We start from the raw sequence: 17,889 nt of genomic DNA on the forward strand, positions 1-17,889 counted from the left end.
TCAGTTTTTTGGTGAAGACCTTAAGCTCCACCCACAAATGAAAGTTTATTTCGGCGAAGCTTGCAACTTTGTTTTTGGCGCAGTTGACCGCTAAAAAAAAAAAATCAGACGTACCTCTACAACTGCGCCAAAAATCGACAATGTGGAAAATTGGCCCCTTGGTCCCTACTGCTCTCTTCATCTCAAATAATGATCCAACTGGAATGTATCCAAACCATTCATTTAAGAAAAATCTCAATCATATTGCCTCTAAGCCTGTGTTTCTCCAAAGTAAATAACTCAAACACTTAGTTATCAGAATAGGTTTAATATTCTGATCTCGGTATCATTCTCGTCAGCCTCCTCTGCATCTTCTCCAGAGCCTTGATATTCTTTGTTACTTAGAGGACTAAAATTGGACACAATACTCCAAGTGCAGATGTACCAAAGCTTTATATAGCTTAAGTAGTGTTGTTTGTTTTATACTCACTTGTCCTAGCTATATAGCCTAATACCCTATTTACATTCTCTCTAGCCATCTTACAGTGCTTGTGCATCTCAAATGAGCTATTACTATTACCCCATAACTCTTCCCTTTAACAGGATCCCTGCATGGTACAAAAATAGCTGAAGTGTTGCAACCCCAAATCGATTACACAGCAGTCATCCACATTGAAGGACAGCTGTCAAACATGTGTCCATGCCCAAACTTCTCTAAATTGGCCTGCTACTTATTGATTTGAACTAAAGTACTAATTCCCTTTCAAAATAAGCTGGACAAGTATCTTGCAGAATTGGAGTGGTAGAAATAGTCCAAGATGATCAAATACTGCTTTAGACAATCATTCCTTCACTGCTCCAGTTTTGGAGAAGGGAAAGATAAATGTGGAGAGTACACCAAGGTTGAATATTGGAAGTATGGGGATGGATTAATATTCTGCAGCTTTGTTCAGTTGTCGCTGGGAATCAATTATAATTGATCGAGATTAAATGAGTGGGCTGTGGAAAGAATGGGCTTAAATGCTTTTCTTAGTACATGTTTTGTTATGATGCATGTGATTAATTTGCTGCTTTTCCTTCGATGTTGCTTTGTTAAGAGACAGAAAACAAGCTAATATGTGGGCAAGGGGGAGCGGAAAGATCGAGAAAAGAGGGGAAGGAGGTGTGGCAAGGGACATGCATATCAAATGCTGCAGGAGGCTTGAGCCAGCCACAATCATGAGGAAAATAATAAAGGTAAAAGTGGAAGAAAAGTAAAAATTAAAGACAAAACAAAATGAAAGAAAAAAAACTGCAGGGAGCACGAGGAAATAAATTGCAACACCGATGTAACCAAAGCTGGGAATGTGTGAGTACGTTTTTGTACTTCCTGCCTGTGTGAGCATTTGTTTCTCAGTGATTAACAGTCACACTCTAACTCTTTCTAACTGTTCTGTTATTTAAAAATCTTTTTTCACTGTCCACTGCTCAAACTCTCTACCGTGTTGTATTGTCTTGGACTCTTTTTCCTTCACACAGCTAATCTAGATTATTCATTCTCGATGTCTGCTAATTTACACCTCCACCAATTTTCTCTGTGTTGCTCTCATACACTAACAATAACCGTCATTTTCCTGACTACACAGGAATGGCATAATAAAGAATTTCTGAAAAAGGATCTATCCAAAAATATTAACCATTCTTTTCTCTTTATATTTGCTAACTTACCTACTTATTGTATATTGCATATGGCCTTTTATTTGTTTTTAGTCTGACTATATTCTCATCAGTATGATGCAGAAATAAAATAAATGACTATTAAATTAAAATTGGGTCTTCTCAAAGAATACACAATTTTGCTAAAGCCCTATTGCCTTTGGCACAGCATTACTGAATGGGATAGCTTATGATTTCCTAAGCCTGATACTGTTTCAAACCAAGTGTAATACTATTTCTTTAATATATTAACGTCTATGAGTGGATCATACAATTTTAAAATTCATTGAAAAGAACCAAGAAGCAATTTATATAATGCATTTAATGTAGAAAATGTTCCAAGGGAATTTGCAGAGGTGTAAGGAAAAAAAATGAACATTGAGCCACAGAACAATTCATGTTCAAAAGCTAGGTCAAAGAGATGGGATTTAAGGACGGTCAGAAAGAAGAGAGGGGTAGAGGGCAAACACTCCAGAGAGTAGGGCCTCGGCTACCAATGGTGGGGTGAAGGGAGAGAGAAATGCATAAGAGGCCAGAGTCAGAGGAATGGATAATTTGTATGGCTGGGTGTGAGGGGAGAGGTTGGGGTGTGGGGTTGAAGAAGTTTAGAGATAATGGGCCCAAGTTTCCACATGATAAAAAACTGGCGCCCCACGAGCTGGGCACCCGAAAAAAAACGCGCGATTCTGGAGCGCCCTGCAGCTCCATGTCTGCTTGGCACGGCGCCCAGGGGGGCGGAGCCTACACTCGCGCCGATTTTGTAAGTGGGAGGGGGCAGGTACCATTTAAATTAGTTTTTTTTCCTGCCGGCAACGCTGCGCGTGCGCGTTGGAGCGTTCGCGCACGCGCAGTGTGAAGGAAACATTGGCACTCGGCCATTTTTGTAGTTCTTTGTAGCTGTTTAATTTTTGAACATTTTTTAATAAAAGCACATTGCCATCAGCACATCAGCACTGAGGCTTCTTGCAGCAGGGAGAAGGCTGCAGGACGCCTCAGAAAGTTGAGGCAGTCGTTTCCCTCCTCCCTCCCCCCCCCCTCCCGCGGGAACGAACGGCTTCCTCCTCCGCCCCCCCCGCGGGAACAAACAGCTTCCTCCTCCCCCCCTGCTGTCGGGAACGAACGGCTGCCTCAACTTGTGAGGCTTCCTGCAGCATTCTCCCTGGCACTTTCACACAGGTAGGAAGATGGTTTAGTTAATCTTTTCTTTGCTTATAAATGTTTATTCAGGTTGAATTTATTTGTATAATATTTGTATAAGTATAAATAAGGATTTATTATCGAATTTAATGACTTCCCTTCCCGCACCCCCCCTCCCCCCCACCTCGTTCCCGACGCCTAATTTGTAACCTGCGCCTGATTTTTTAATGTGTAGACAAGGTTTTTTCAGTTCTACAAAAATCTTCACTTGCTCCATTCTAAGTTAGTTTGGAGTACGTTTTCACTGTGGAAACTTTCAAATCAGGCGTCAGTGGCCGGACACCCCACCTTTTGAAGAAAAATTCTGTTCCAAAGTGGAACCTGACTAGAACTGCAGAAAAAAAATGTGGAGAATTGCGATTTCTAAGATAGCCCGTTCTCCACCAGTTGCTCCTAAAAATCAGGCGCGAATCATGTGGAAACTTGGGCCCATAAAGAGGTGGGGTCATCCATGGAACTTAAACACAAGGATGAGAAATGTGAAGTGTTGGGAGATTGGCAGCAAATATAGGTTGGCAAGGAAAGGTGTGATGGGGAGCGAGACTTACTGCAAGATGGGATATATGAACATAAGAAAAAACGAGTAGGCCATTTGGCCCCTCATGCCTGCTCCACCATTCAATAAAATCATGGCTGATCTGACCTTGGCCTCAACTCCACTCTCCTGCCCCCTCCCCATAACCCTCGACTCCCCTATAGTTCAAAAATCTGTAACTCCACCTTAAATATATTCAATGACCCAGCATCCACAGCTCTCTGGGATAGAGAATTCCAAAGATTCACAACCCTCAGAGAAGAAATTCCTCCTCATCTCCGTTTTAAATGGACGATCCCTTATTCTGAAACTATGCTCCCTAGTTCTAGATTCCCCCATGAGGGGAAGCATCCTCTCTGCATCTACCCTGACAAGCCCCCTCATAATCTTATAGATTTCAATAAGATCACCTCTCATTCTTCTAAACTCCAATGAGTATAGACCCAACCTGCTCAACCTTTCTTCATATAAGCAACACTGAATGAAAATGCAGAATGATTTTTTTTAAAAATCTTGCCCCTCACACCAGCTGCTATTATTTTCCTTCGCCCAATTTCCTCCTAAAGCAATAAATTTGTACCAGGTCCAAGGGGACAGTAGTGTAACCCAAAAAAACAAATTTGGACTTGGCCTAAGTAACCAAAGCCCACTACGACCCCATCAACTGACTAGCAAATCAGTACTGGACTCCCCCATCCTGACTAGGCATCAAATTCACAACCCCTCCCTCCCCTTATCCTGTTCACCCCCTTTGTTGATCTCCTTTCCCCCTCCAGTCATATCACTCTGCCCCTTCTCCCCATTTCACTTTCCCTGCATACCAACTGCCTTTCCCTTTTCCTTTGCTCCGTTCCCACCTTGAACCAATTATCCCCCCACCCCCTAAATCTCCTTGACCTGAATATTAGTACTTGGTCTGAATTGCATGTGCAACACCACAGGAGATCGACTAGTATATATAAATTAGAAGTTTTAAATTCTGAGTCCATTCTTGATCAATTTAATCACTATCATTGCTACAGAGACTCTGGTCTATCAGAGTTAAAAGACATTCCTATGACATTTTAACATACATAAAACAAAAATCAGTAAATATTAATGTTCAGATATTTCCCAATTGTACTTTCCACTTTATTAAAAATGATTGGCCCATGGTTAAATCAGGACAAACTGAGATTTTGTTCGGTTTCTTTAATCCACTGCAAAGATGTAATTGAAAACAGGATGAGGAGTATAAAAATATGGCGATGCCACAAAAGATTATGCAGAATGCATCTGGATTGATCAATCTTATTCATGAACTCAATGAGAATGTGGTCTGCAGATACATTGAAATAAGAAAATAATAATAGATAGAATGATAAAGTAATTAATTTAAAATCAATAGAACCGATTTTATCAGGTGCATAGAACCATGGAAGTCAATAAGCACAAAAGGAGGCCTTTTGGCCGATTGTGTCTGTGCTGACTTTTTCCAAATTTCACTTTCCCCATTCTCTTCCCATAACCTTGCATCTTTCTCTGTTTCAAATATTTATCCAATTTTCCCTTAAAAGGAGATAATGGTTTCTGTCTCAACCACTCCATATGGAGGACCCAGCTACAAAATCAGCCCTATACACAAAGTTATGTCCTGTTCAATCCTGGATACCTTTGGAATAAGCTAATCTTTTAATAGAGTTGACTTAAATAGAATGACTTGAAGGGTCAAATTAGGCATCACTTATGATACCCTAAATATAAACTTTAATCTCAACTCATTCCTTCAGCAGCTAATGGAATAAGAACAATGCCAGAACAACTGGTAAACACTCTACCTATTGCAAGATGTTCATCTATGAAAGGGATATGAAGATAGGTCCTATACCAAATGTATTGAAAGCAGGATTTTTGCTAAGTGACTTTAACGTCAGACTTTATAATCCCATGGTGCAGTTTGTGGGGCATTGCGATACAGACTCTCATAAATGCAAAGGCACTTTTAAAGTGTTGCTCATTAATATTTAATTTCTGAGAAAAGATACACCCAACCTAAACACAATTTATGATGAAATGTCATCCAAGATGGAAGAGGCAAATGAATGTTCTAATTGGTGGCTGATTGAAGAAAGGTTCAGAACATATTATCTACAAACTGCAGCATAATCAAGAATGGCGAAAAATAATATGAGCATTAAATGCTATCAGCACTATGCAGCTGCTTATTTTTTGTAATAGATTTATGTTGTACTGAGTCAATTAATTTTACATGTAGCACTCTTTGGTTTCAGATATGGGTGCACCTGGAATGCCAAATCCTATTCACACAATCTAAACTCAAATAAATAAGGCCAAATGATCATCATAGGCAGTCCCTCGGAATCAGGAAGACTTGCTTCCACTCCTAACATGAGTTCTTAGGTGGCTGATAGTCGTTGGGGGAAGGGGTGGGTGGGACTGGTTTGTCGCACGTTCTTTCCGCTGCCTGTGCTTGATTTCTGCATGCTCTCGGCGACGATACTCGAGGTGCTCAGCGCCATCCTGGATGCACTTCCTCCACTTAGGGCGGTCTTTGGCCAGGGACTCCCAGGTGTCAGTGGGGATGTTGCACTTTATCAGGGAGGCTTTGAGGGTGTCCTTGTAATGTTTCGGCTGCCCACCTTTGACTCGTTTGCCGTGAAGGAGTTCCGAGTAGAGCGCTTGCTTTGGGAGTCTCGTGTCTGGCATGCAGCCTATGTGACCTGCCCAGTGGAGCTAATCACATTAGTAATGGTAAATTTACCTATTTTTTCTCTCAGAACTGTGAACTTTGATGTTAAGAAACAACTTTGAATAGCTGCTCAACAGAATAAAATTAAAATTATGTATTTGCAAGATTGTTCACTCTAGAAAGAAGCCTTTGTTAAAGATTGTTCTGTGACTAGTTTCTAACCACATGTAACATCTGTTCAATCATCACCTAGCTGATGCTTCGAAAGATAATTAAGATGCACTTTTTTATATTTTAAATTAATAGCATAATGTAATACCATGTAACATTAGTGAAAACACCGCCGTTGAGATCGCCGGGGATCGATTAGAGCAGCTGAGTCGGCCAGTGCGGAACGAGAGTCCAGTTGGAGGGCCCTTGGCAGTAGGGAGGACGACCTGGAAAGGCAAGTCGAGACTGGGGAATGGGGGTGGGCAGTGGGCCTTTGCAGCATGGGTTTAAGGGGTGGGAAAGTACTTTGGAGGGTCAAAGTTAGGGCCAGAAGGGGCTTAGACAGTGGGAGGGAAGGTTGAGGGAGAGAGAGTTGAAAGATGGCAGCAGATGGCCAGAGGAAGGTCTGTTGGGGAGAGTTCACTTGGGAGCTGCTATTCCATCCGCCATCTTCCTGAGGAAGATCAGGCCCTCAAATCTGGCACCAAGCTTATGGTCTACAGGGCTGTAGTGATACCCGCTCTCCTGTATGACTCAGAGATGTGGACCATATACCATAGACACCTCAAATCGCTAGAGAAATACCACCAACGATGTCTCTGCAAGATGCTGCAAATCCCCCGGGAGGACAGACACACCAACATCCTCGATCAGGCCAACATCCCCAGCATCGAAGCAGTGACCACACTCGACCCGTTCTGTTGGGCGGGCCACATTGTTCGCATGCCTGACACAAGACTCCCAAAGCGCGTGCTCTGCTTGGAACTCCTACACGGCAAGCGAGCCCAAGGTGGGCAGAGGAAACGTTTCAAGGACACCCTCAAAGCCTCCTTGATAAAATGCAACATCCCCACCCACACCTGGGAGTCCCTGGGCAAAGATCGCCCTAAGTGGAGGAAGCTGAGCACCTCGAGTCTCGTCGCCGAGAGCATGCAGAAAACATGCGCAGGCAGCTGAAAGAACGTGTGGAAAACTAGTCTCACCCACCCTTTCCTTCGACGACTGTGTGTCCCACCCGTGACAGAGACTGTAATTCCCGCATTGGACTGTACAATCACCTAAGAACTCACTTTGAGTGGAAGCAAGTCTTCCTCGATTTCGAGGGACTGCCTATGATGATGATGATCTTGTACAGGAAGTTCCACAGGGGACAAGATACTCACGATGCAGCTAATCATGCTTATCAAATACATTTAGCATTATACTTTGCAAGCGTTTAAGATTTGCGTAAAAGTATTTCTTTCTGAAAATTATTTTGCTGCTTAAACTTGAGATTTTCAGATTTCAAATATTTTGTGTTATTTTTGAGCACATATTGGCTTCTGAGGTGTTTTTACCAAATTTTTTTGGTTCAAATTCAGAAATTAACTGATTTTAGGAAACCTGAAAATAAGAAGGTCGAGAAATAAGTTGCAACGGTATAACTTTTAGTTAAAGAAAAGCTTAAACTTAGGCAATTCTAGATTTGGTTAGATACTACAAAACACTGATTTGTTTTAACATAAGAACATAATAGGAGCAGGAGTAGGCCATACAGCCCCTCGAGCCTGCTCCGCCATTTAATACAATCATGGCTGATCTGATCATGGACTCAGGTCCACTTCCCTGCCTGCTCCCCATAACCCCTTATTCCCTTATCGTTTAAGAAACTGTCTATTTCTGTCTTAAATTTATTCAATGTCCCAGCTGCCGCACCTCTCTGAGGTAGCAAATTCCAGAGAATTACAACCCTCAGAAGAAATTTCTCCTCATCTCAGTTTTAAATGGACGGCCCCTTATTCTAAGATCATGCCTTCTAGTTCTAGTCTCCCCCATCAGAATGTTGCTGAACATTGGGAAGGTGTTGGCTGCTGCTGGAAGGCCTCCGACTACAACAACAATTTTTATTTATATAGTGCCTTTAACGGAGTAAAACATCCCAAGGCGCTTCACAGCAGTGTTATAAGACAAAACAGATAAATTTGGCACCAAGCCGTATAAGAAGAAATTACGGCAGATAACAAAAAGCTTGGTCAGAGATAAGTTTTAAGGAGCATCTTAAAGGAGGAAAAAGAGGTAGAGAGGCGGAAATGTTTAGGGAGAGGGTGCCAGAGCCTAGGGCCCAAGCAGCTGATGGCACGGCCACCGATGGTTGAGCAATTATAATCTTAAGAGGATGCTTAAGAGGGAAGAATTTGAGGAGCGCAGACATCTCATGGGTTTGTGAGGCTGAAATAGATTAGAGATAGGGAGGGGCAAGGCCATGCAGGGATTGAAAACCAGGCGTTGTTTAACCGGGAGCCAATGTAGGTCAATAAGCACAGGGGTGATGGATGATCGTGATTTGGTGTGAGTTAGGACACGGGCTGTCGAGTTTTGGATGATCTCAAGTTTACATAGTGTAAAATGTGGAAGGCCGGCCAGGAGTAAATTCGGGTAGTCAAGTCTAGCGGTAATAAAGGCATGGATGAGAGTTTCAGCAGCAGTCTCTCTCTCCTGCGACAGTTGGAACTGGTGCTCTCCACTCTCCAGTCCTGTGACAGTTGGAACTGGTGCTCTCCAGTCTCTCTCCTGCGACAGTTTGAACTGGTGCTCTCCACTCTCCGGTCCTGTGACAGTTGGAACTGGTGCTCTCCAGTCTCTCTCCTGTGACATTTGGAACTGGTGCTCTCCACTCTCCGGTCCTGTGACAGTTGGAACTGGTGCTCTCCAGTCTCTCTCCTGCGACAGTTGGAACTGGTGCTCTCCAGTCTCCTGTCCTGTGACAGTTGGAACTGGTGCTCTCCACTCTCTCTCCTGTGACATTTGGAACTGGTGCTCTCCACTCTCCGGTCCTGTGACAGTTGGAACTGGTGCTCTCCAGTCTCTCTCCTGCGACAGTTGGAACTGGTGCTCTCCAGTCTCTCTCCTGTGACAGTTGGAACTGGTGCTCTCCACTCTCCGGTCCTGTGACAGTTGGAACTGGTGCTCTCCAGTCTCTCTCCTGTGACAGTTTGAACTGGTGCTCTCCACTCTCCAGTCCTGTGACAGTTGGAACTGGTGCTCTCCACTCTCTCTCCTGTGACATTTGGAACTGGTGCTCTCCACTCTCCGGTCCTGTGACAGTTGGAACTGGTGCTCTCCAGTCTCTCTCCTGTGACATTTGGAACTGGTGCTCTCCACTCTCCGGTCCTGTGACAGTTGGAACTGGTGCTCTCCAGTCTCTCTCCTGTGACATTTGGAACTGGTGCTCTCCACTCTCCGGTCCTGTGACAGTTGGAACTGGTGCTCTCCACTCTCCCGTCCTGTGACAGTTGGAACTGGTGCTCTCCACTCTCCTGTTGGTGTAGGAGGGAGGGCTTTAGTTTCCTGAACAATTGGGACCGCTTCTGGGGAAGGTGAGACCTGTACAAGTCGGACAGGTTACACCTCAACAGAGACGGGACCAATGTACTCGCGGGTGGTTTTGATAGTACGGTTGGGAGGGCTTTAAACTAGCTTGGCAGGAGGATGGGAACCCAGGAGAGGGCTCTGAGCTAGTTAGAGTGGGTGAGAGCTCAGATGAACAGAACCCCAAGAAAGAATGCAAAATGCAGGAGGCAACAGGGCAGAGTAGCACTGGGGTAAGTGTAAACCACAAGGTGATAGGAAGGGACAATATGTATGAATATAAAGGGGCTGCAGGAGGGGTCAAAACTAAAAATCATGGTTTAAAAACGAGTATTAAAACACTCTACCTAAACGCACACAGCATTCGAAACAAAGTAAATGAATTGACGGCACAAATCATTACAAATGGTATGATTTGGTGGCCATTACTGAAACGTGGTTGCAGGGTGGCCAAGACTGGGAATTAAACATACAGGGGTATCTGACAATTCGGAAAGATAGACAAGAAGGGAAAGGAGGTGGGGTAGCTCTGTTAATAAAGGATGATATCAGGGCAGTTGTGAGAGACGATAGTGGCTCTAATGAACAAAATGTTGAATCATTGTGGGTGGAGATTAAAGATAGTAAGGGGAAAAAAGTCACTGGTGGGCGTAGTTTATAGGCCCCCAAATAATAACTTCACGGTGGGGCGGACAATAATCAGGGGAATAATGGAGGCATGTGAAAAAGGAGCGGCAGTAATCATGGGGGATTTTAACCTACATATCGATTGGTCAAATCAAATCGCACGGAGTAGCCTTGAGGAGGTATTCATAGAATGCATATGGGATTGTTTCTTAGAACAGTATGTTACAGAACCTACAAGGGAGCAAGCTATCTTAGATCTGGTCCTGTGTAATGAGACAGGAAAAATAAACGATCTCCTGGTAAAAGATCCTCTTGGAATGAGTGATCACAGTATGGTTGAATTTGTAATACAGATTGAGGGTGAGGAAATAGTGTCTCAAATGAGTGTACTATGCTTAAACAAAGGGGACTACAGTGGGATGAGGGCAGAATTGGCTAAAGTAGACTGGGAACAGAGACTAAACGGTGGCACAATTGAGGAACAGTGGAGGACTTTTAAGGAGCTCTTTCATAGTGCTCAACAAAAATATATTCCAGTTGAAAAAGAAGGGCGGTAAGAGAAGGCATAACCAGCCGTGGATAACCAAGGAAATAAAGGAGAGTATCAAATTAAAAACCAATGCGTATAAGATGGCCAAAGTTAGTGGGAAACTAGAAGATTAGGAAAATTTTCAACGACAGCAAAGAATGACTAAGAAAGCAATAAAAAAGGGGAAGATAGATTACGAAAGCAAACTTGCGCAAAACATAAAAACAGATAGTAAAAGCTTTTACCAATATATAAAACGGAAAAGAGTGACTAAAGCAAATGTTGGGGATTTAATAATGTGAAATGTGGAAATGGCTGAGACCTTAAACAATTATTTTGCTTTGGTCTTCATAGTGGAAGACACAAAAACCATACCAAAAATTGCTGGTCACGGGAATGTGGGAAGGGAGGACTTTGAGACAATCACCATCACTAGCGGGGTAGTGCTGGACAGGCTAATGGGACTGAAGGTAGACAAGTCCCCTGGTCCTGATGAAATGCATCCCAGGGTATTAAAAGAGATGGCGGAAGTTATAGCAGATGCATTCGTTATAATCTACCAAAATTCTCTGGACTCTGGGGAGGTGCCATCGGATTGGAAAGCAGCTAATGTAACGCCTCTGTTTAAAAAAGGGGGCAGACAAAAGGCAGGTAACTATAGGCCGGCTAGTTTAACATCTGTAGTGGGGAAAATGCTTGAAGCTATCATTAAGGAAGAAATAGCGGGACATCTAGATAGGAATAGTGCAATCAAGCAGACGCAACATGGATTCATGAAAGGGAAATCACATTTAACTAATTTACTGAAATTCTTTGAGGATATAACGAGCATGGTGGATAGAGGTGTACCGATGAATGTTTTGTATTTAGATTCCAAAAGGCATTCGATAAGGTGCCACACAAAAGGTTACTGCAGAAGATAAAGGTACGCGGAGTCAGAGGAAATGTATTAGCATGGATCAAGAGTTGGCTGGCTAACAGAAAGAAGAGAGTTGGGATAAATGGGTCCTTTTCGGGTTGGAAATCGGGTTGGAAGTGGTGTGCCACAGGGATCGGTGCTGGGACCACAACTGTTTACAATATACATAGATGACCTGGAAGAGGGGACAGAGTTTAGTGTAACAAAATTTGCAGATGACACAAAGATTAGTGGGAAAGCGGGTTGTGTAGAGGACACAGAGAGGCTGCAAAGAGATTTAGATAGGTTAAGCGAATGGGCTAAGGTTTAGCAGATGGAATACAATGTCGGAAAATGTGAGGTCATCCACCTTGGGAAAAAAAAGTGAAAGGGAATATTATTTGAATGGGGAGAAATTACAACATACTGCGGTGCAGAGGGACCTGAGGGTCCTTGTGCATGAATCCCAAAAAGTTAGTTTGCAGGTGCAGCAGGTAATCAGGAAGGCGAATGGAATGTTGGCCTTCATTACGAGAGGGATGGAGTACAAAAGCAGGGAGGTCCTGCTGCAACTGTACAGGGTATTGGTGAGGTCGCACCTGGAGTACTGCGTGCAGTTTTCGTCACCTTACTTAAGGAAGGATATACTAGCTTTGGAAGGTGTACAGAGACGATTCACTCGGCTGATTCCGGAGATAAGGGGGTTACCTTATGATGATAGATTGAGTAGACTGGGTCTTTACTCGTTGCAGTTCAGAAGGATGAGGGGTGATCCTATAGAAACATTTAAAATAATGAAGGGGATAGACAAGATAGAGGCAGAGAGGTTGTTTCCACTGGTCGGGGAGACTAGAACTAGGGGGTACAGCCTCAAAATGCGGGGGAGCCAATTTAAAACCGAGTTGAGAAGTAATTTCTTCTCCCAGAGGGTTGTGAATCTGTGGAATTCTCTGCCCAAGGAAGCAGTTGAGGCTAGCTCATTGAATGTATTCAAATCACAGATAGATTGATTTTTAACCAATAAGAGAATTAAGGGTTACGGGGAGCGAGCGGGTAAGTGGAGCTGAGTCCACGGCCAGATCAGCCATGATCTTGTTGAATGGCGGAGCAGGCTCGAGGGGCTAGATGGCCTACTCCTGTTCCTAATTCTTATGTTCTTATTATGTTCTTATGAGCTGAGGCAGGGCCAGAGGCGGGCAATGTTGAGGAGGTGGAAAAATATGGTTTTAGTTAGTCTGCAGATATGTGGCCGGAAACTCATTACAGGGTCAAATATGATGCCTAGGTTGCGAATAGTCTGGTTTAGCGTCAGATAGATGCTAGGGAGAGGGATGGAGTCAGTAGTTAGGGAACAAGTTTGTGGTGGGGCCCAGACAATGGGGCTGAAATTCAGTGCCGCCAGAAAGCTGGCAGTGTTGAGGCCTTTTTCCCTCCGATTCATGCCACAATGTTTGCGGCAGCCACTTGATCCAAATTCAGTTTTTTGACCTCAAAAAAGTGTTCCAGTCTCATTAGCCCTTCAAACCTGATAGTTTGCAGCCTTAATTGGGGCGTTATTCCCACGGGAAATTCACCCTTGGGGTGATTGGTAGCCAATGTCCCAGCTGCTTCCTGGCCTTCTTAAAGGCCAGGGTTTGCAGCAAGGCCCTGAGGAGGGAAGGAGTGGTGTGGAATGAAGGCTGGTGATGCTGTGTTAAGAAGGGCAAGTAGGTTTTGGGATGCCGAGCTGGAGACCCTGATGCAGAGAATGGAGGGAAGGAGGCGACTCTTCTACCCCGACGTGGGGAGACCGACTCGCCAGCAGTTTAGCAATGCCTGGAGGGAGATAGCAGAAGTGGTGTCAGGGACCTCCATCCGTAGTAGGATGGCGACCCAATGTCGCAAAAGGATGAACGATGTAATTGCTTCGATGAAAATGAGAAAATGAAAATAACAACCGCATGTCACGGACACATATTTGTGATGCATCATCATGGTGCTACAAACCAACTTTTTTGTTTTGCAGAAGAAACTTGCTCATAATCGGTTTGAGCAAAGGGAGAGTGATAGTGGAGAGGCCAAGTTACAAGTCCTCACCCGCTTGGGTCCATCGTGGGCGGACACGGTGCATTCCCTGTGGGCCAGGGCATTAGTGATGCTGATGAGGGCAAGTGAAGGCCCTTCTTTAATGCTATCTCTCCCTGAATGCTGCAGCATCTACTGTGCCATTGCCCCTAAAAAGTGCGCTATTTGCAGGCTCCATGCGTAAATTCCCCACATCCCTCTCACGGCAGCCCTTCTTCCATTTATGTTTGTAGATGAGAGGTCAAGTGGCAGCCGAGGCAAGGGAGCAGCTCCTCCTGGGACACTGTCACCCGGCCTGCAGCATACCCTTGCTGAGACCCAGCCAGATGGGCCTGATGACACCATTGAGGAGACTGAGGTGTTGAGCATTGCTGAGACATCTTTTGGCGATGGGGCTAAGCAACCTCAGGTTTCACCTCTCCGGGTGGGCGAGACCGCACCGGAGTTCTGCTGAGGAGGACTCAGACGAGCCCATTGATGTTGCGGCTTATGAGACAAGAATGGAAGCCAGGCATTCTCAGCTGTTGGGGGCACTGGCAAGGGTGCCAGAGAGCCTGTCAGAAGTGCTGAGGAGCGTGGAGGAGTCTGCCTCCCGCATTGTCGCCAGCTCTGCGCACTTCATGGAGCCCATCATTGCCAGTGTGCAGGCGATGGTGGACTCCCAGAACGTCCATGCGAATCCTGCTGTGATGCCACAACGCATCGGTGATGTGGCAGCTGCCATTGCAGCACACGCGCAAGGAAACAAGCGCATCGGTGCTGCTTTGGAAGATGGCCGCGGCTCTGCAAGAGTCGACGGACGTCTAAGTGCTGTCCTATCTGGTGGCTTTCCGGCTGCTCTCATGCAGTCTCAGCTGGACGCTGCCACCACCCCCACCCGCGCCCCCCCAGACCTGTCACTCCGCCAGTGCCTCCACACATGGTCTCGCCCAAGCCAAGCCAGACTGAACCCTCCCAGGAGGATGTTGACCAGTCTCCAGCCTGCCCTTCCAGGACCAAAGCTGTTCGAGGGCATCCTAGAAGGACATCTGCAGCGTCCACACAGGGAACACCGCAGCCTTCCCAACCCCACAAGGCAGCCACAGGGGAGACACTGAGGCGAAATCGCAGGTTAGACATGCGTAAGAGGGATTATAAGGAAATGCACACGGGTGATAAATGACGTTTATATGTTATTTTTCTGCACTGTTTATTGTTCTGTTAGTTGTTTGGAGTTATATTGAGTATGTATTAAATCTTTATTTTTTGCACCTATATCTGGGCTGCTGTATAATGTGACAGTGGGCAATGATGTATCAAGGCACTCATTGGGATGGCCATGGAAAGTAGAATTTCAAGGGTCATGTGGGGATGAAATTATCGGAATCGTGCAGCAATCAGATGACTGTGGACTTCTTTTGCAGGGTTGGGATCACGACGATGCCTCCTGGGTGGCTCAGGACGCTCCTCCTCCTCCTAGTGCTGCTGTGTATCCTCCTGGGGTGGGACTGCTGGTTCGGCCTGCAGATGCTGTCCACTATTGACAGCCAGGTTATGCAGCATGCAGCATGCAGCAGATGACCACAATGATGGAGACCTGTTCAGGCGAGTTCTGCAATGCGCCACCAGAGCGGTCAAGTCAACCGAACCTTTGTTTAAGCATCCCAATGCAGTGCTCAATGATGCACTTGGTCCCACAATGAGCGTCGTTATAGGAATGCTCAGTCGCAGTCCTGGGCTTCTGAAGTGGAATGAGCAGCCAAGTGGGCAGAGGATATCCCTTATCCCCAAGCAGCCACCCACAGTCTTGGTTTGGTCCGGTGAAGATGGCGGACACACTGCTCTGGCACAAGATGAAAGCATCATGGGAGCTGCCTGGATACCTGGCATCAACTGCCAGGATCCTTCGCTGGTGGTCGCACACCAACTGAACATTCAGGGAGTGGTACCCCATAAACACTTCGGGATGGTGTTGTGGCGCCCTCAGTCCGACACATGTGCAGTCAATCAACTCCTGCACCCTGGGGAACCCTGCAATCTGCAGAAATCCTGCACCCGTTTTTGGGCCTTGTCTAATTTTTGACCTTTAAATTTAGACTTTAACTTTATTGTATATTTATACAAAAAGACTGAATAGAATGAAGCCAAACCAATACAAACTTAACCAAACACAGAACAACAATAGTATCACTAATTAATACCTTTCCTAGCATTTGCAAACATGAAGTTTCCCATACTCATATAACCCAATAGCTAACTCCCCATTTTCTGTAACAGCGCTTGGGTCCAGTTGTTTGAGATGAGCTAAACCTAGTCATTAGAATATTAATTTGATACCATATTAGCTTTAGTCCTTACCCAACAGATTGCTTGAGCTTTGCCTCTGGGATTCCGGTGAATTTTGGCATGTCTTCCTTTTAAAAGACATGAATAAGTGCTGACAGAGCTCCTCTGGGATTTCCACCTCCAGATACGTCTTCATGAATAATTTGAAGCCTTCATAATCTATAGGCTGGTGGCAAGAAAAAAAGTGACATTTAAACAAAGAATATACAAAGTCAACAATTCATTCTCCAATATATAATATTAAACAGCATTAATTTGGGTCACAAATGAATTTTTTTTTAAATTCCTATCCTGGACCATAAGTTTTTGTCACCTGTTTTAACGCATTATATAATTTTCACAAAAATATTAGGTGCTGTAATTCAAAACCAAAAACTGGATTGTAAATGTTATTCATGTGACTTGTATTTTTGTGATGCTTAATATTTTTGGTATGAATACAGAAAATATTTATTCACAATGCAATTATTTTGAAAGAAAAATTTCAGTCATGATCATGAAATTAATGCTGCATATGGTGACAAAAAATATACATAAAATTGTAGTTTGCATGACACAGATGGAATACAAAGAAAAGTAACTGAAACATGTTGATTAAAGCTATGGATTGGGCACTGATTACTTACACTTCTTGCTAGTCTGTTTATATTAAAAGGTAGCTGTTATGATCAAGAGTCTATTAGCTAATTAAACATGATGTACAGATAATCATTATAACATGGTAGAACAATCCTGATATGAACTTCCTGTTATTACTTAATTTAAACTGTTTGAGAAAGTGGCAAAAAAGGAAATAAACCAGTACCTACAAAACACAACCTTGTGTCAGTGATGAGCATCAACATTTTTAAGCAAAATGTTTATAAAATGCACATAACTGAGAATCTGAGACAGCTATAAATATAGCATGATACCAAAATCCAAAGAATTCATTCAAAGTGGTACATATAATTGAAAACAAATCATGTAGAAGAGTAAAAGGCAACAACACAATCTTAGGATTCTCGATTCACTCTCACAATTTTACAATGTAACCTGAAGTACCTTCTTTGGCCCCAAGTTTCGACATGATTTGCTCCTGATTTTTAGGAGCAACTGGTGTAGAACGGAGTATCTTAGAAATCGGAATTCTCGCCATTTAGTTTGCTCCAGTTCTCGTCAGTTAGAACAGTTTCACTTTGGAACAGAATTTTTTTTTCAAAAGGGGGCGTGTCCGGCCACTTATGCCAGTTTTCAAAGTTTTGTCAGTGAAAACTTACTCCAAACTAACTTAGAATGGAGTAAGTGAAGATTTTTGTACGCTCGAAAAAACCTTGTCTACACTTTAGAAAATCAGGCGTAGGTTACAAATCAGGCGTAGTGAATGGGGGGGGTGGGGGGGTTTAAAGGGAAGGTTACAAAACATTAAACACTTCAGTTTTACAAATAAAGAGCCATCATCAATAATAAATTATAAAAACATCAATAAATCAACCAATAAATCAATCAAAAAAAATGACTAAGAACTAATTTTTTTTTATCAATAAATAAAGCATTTTCTACTTACCGACTGCAGCAATGGGAGCCCTCCAACAGCATGCTGGGATGCCCCCCCCCAGTGTGTCTGTGTCAGTGTCTCTCACTCTCTGTCTGTCTGTGTGTGTCTCTCACTCTCTGTCTGTCAGTGTCTGTGTTTCTGACAGCGAGGGGAGGGGGAGCAGGGGGGGTAGAGGGAGAGAGGGGGGGAGCAGAGGGAGGGAAGGGGGAGGGATGGGGGAGAAGGAGGGGGAGGGGGAGAAAGGAGATGGGGGGGA

General features: G+C 44.1%; 1 protein-coding gene across 1 annotated transcript in view; it reads right to left on the reverse strand.

Moving 5' to 3' along the window:
* LOC139259133 (diacylglycerol kinase beta) overlaps nt 1–17,889 on the reverse strand; it is an 805,220-nt gene that overhangs the window by 647,689 nt on the left and 139,642 nt on the right. The window contains exon 3 of the mRNA XM_070874836.1: nt 16,109–16,262. Coding sequence (XP_070730937.1) covers nt 16,109–16,262 — 154 coding nt within the window. The remainder of the gene's footprint in view (nt 1–16,108; nt 16,263–17,889) is intronic.

This window comes from Pristiophorus japonicus, chromosome 3 (assembly GCF_044704955.1).
Source record: "Pristiophorus japonicus isolate sPriJap1 chromosome 3, sPriJap1.hap1, whole genome shotgun sequence".
NCBI classification, from domain to species: domain Eukaryota; kingdom Metazoa; phylum Chordata; class Chondrichthyes; family Pristiophoridae; genus Pristiophorus; species Pristiophorus japonicus.